At 37.1% G+C, this 1570-nt stretch overlaps 2 protein-coding genes across 7 annotated transcripts in view; one reads left to right on the top strand and one right to left on the bottom strand.

Moving 5' to 3' along the window:
- Positions 1-1570, top strand: part of LOC116852486 — a 45186-nt gene that overhangs the window by 17506 nt on the left and 26110 nt on the right. The window lies entirely within an intron of this gene.
- Positions 36-1570, bottom strand: part of LOC116852487 — a 3522-nt gene continuing 1987 nt past the window's right edge. Inside the window, exon 2 of the mRNA XM_032832926.1 lies at positions 36-475. Coding sequence (XP_032688817.1) covers positions 425-475 — 51 coding nt within the window. The 3' untranslated portion in view covers positions 36-424. The remainder of the gene's footprint in view (positions 476-1570) is intronic.

Below are 1570 nucleotides of genomic sequence, written 5' to 3'. Positions count from 1 at the left end.
TAAAAACGTCGTTTCGAGAAAAACGCGTTTAAAGTTTAAGTAGTACTTACAGCTAGTCAGCGATCCCAGGACCGTATAGTACTTCCTCTTCCTCTTTATATAGCTCGTTTTTTGTTGCAATCTTCAATCGACGGGCAGATCGGGCTTCTTTTGAAGTTTGTAGAGCACGTTTGTCAGCGTTTCTTATCCGTTTATTGTCTCGTCTGGTAGCCATTATTGACGCTTTCATCCCAATCTTAATTCCCATGGCTTCCATTATTCGAAGCACAGAATTAAAACCTTCATTGGAAATGCATGCTGCCAAAAATAAATAATGCAATTTCAATAGTTTTTCTTGTGCAGAATATGTGTTTCGATGCAAAAGTCTAAATCAAAGAGTTGAGACACTCGTTGTTGTTTTGAGTGTGGCCACCTAAACATCGTTTCAATAAATCATCCGACAATCCTCATAAATAGATCGAATGACTTCTTGGACCTGTGACGTAAGTGGAGCTGGATGTTTATATTCTAACAAAACGTTATTAGCTTCGGCTTGTTTCCATTTACACCATGATGATTCATCGGGCGGACACTTATCGTGTTGTGGATTCTCATCCGTCGAGCACTTGTGATAAAAAGTAGCCCATATTGCATCTTTCATAGCATCGACAGAATCAGAATTACGGACTATTGCTAAACCGTAGTATGTCGATAAGTCATTTATTGAGGCATCAGTTAATTTTCCAGGACCCTTATCACCAAGTCCTTTATTGTTTTTCTTAGCGGCTCTCAGTCGAGAATCCATACGTTTTTTTACATGTCCAATGCACTCTTTTTTTGTAATTGGAAGTTCATCTCCATACGGCTTACTGTCTAAGAGCGCCTTGAATGTTTTTGTGTCACCATCACCGATATAATTAATATATTTGACTTTATGAAGTGTCTCAGATCTCGCAAATATTTCGACCACACCATCCACTTCCATTTTCTCAGTGTGATTGCTTACGCAATGTTCTTCATGGTCTTCATACCACGCTTCAAATTCCTCATCGTTTTTCTTTTGCCAATAATTGCAAGCCTGACAAAAAGTAGACTTGACGATCAAATCCACAACTTTATCTGAATACTTTCCAATTAACGTGACAACTCCAAACAATGACGAATAGCCTCTTTTACTCTATGTTCCATCGCCCGAGACAGTTAAGTGCAAAGGTTCATTTCCTGTTTCAGTATTTTTTTCCTTCTCTTCTGATGCTGCCTTTAGTATGACAATATCATAAACTGGCAGTCCAGATGTTTTCAAGGCATGCATAATATTGGTCGTTAGTCCTTGACCTAAGTCCATCAAACCACAAAAAGTATTGATACCTTGTAATCCAACTCTAATGAGACACATTGCAAAAACTATTCGTCGATTTATTTCAAACGATTTATTGTTTATTTTGGGACAAGAATCAATTTCAGTTGAGTCACAATCGCAATCAACAACAATTTTAAATCCCAAACCTTGTTCTCCTCTCACATAAAAATTTACATCACTGTCACATTTTTTACATTTCAGTAAAGTTTTCAGTATATTAAAAACAAACAA

The sequence above is a fragment of the Odontomachus brunneus genome, unplaced genomic scaffold (assembly GCF_010583005.1).
Source record: "Odontomachus brunneus isolate Ranch 3 - 2012 unplaced genomic scaffold, Obru_v1 Obru_scaffold_229, whole genome shotgun sequence".
NCBI lineage: Eukaryota > Metazoa > Arthropoda > Insecta > Hymenoptera > Formicidae > Odontomachus > Odontomachus brunneus.
Note: the sequence above shows the minus strand (reverse complement) of the source record. Positions and strands in the feature narration are given on the sequence as shown.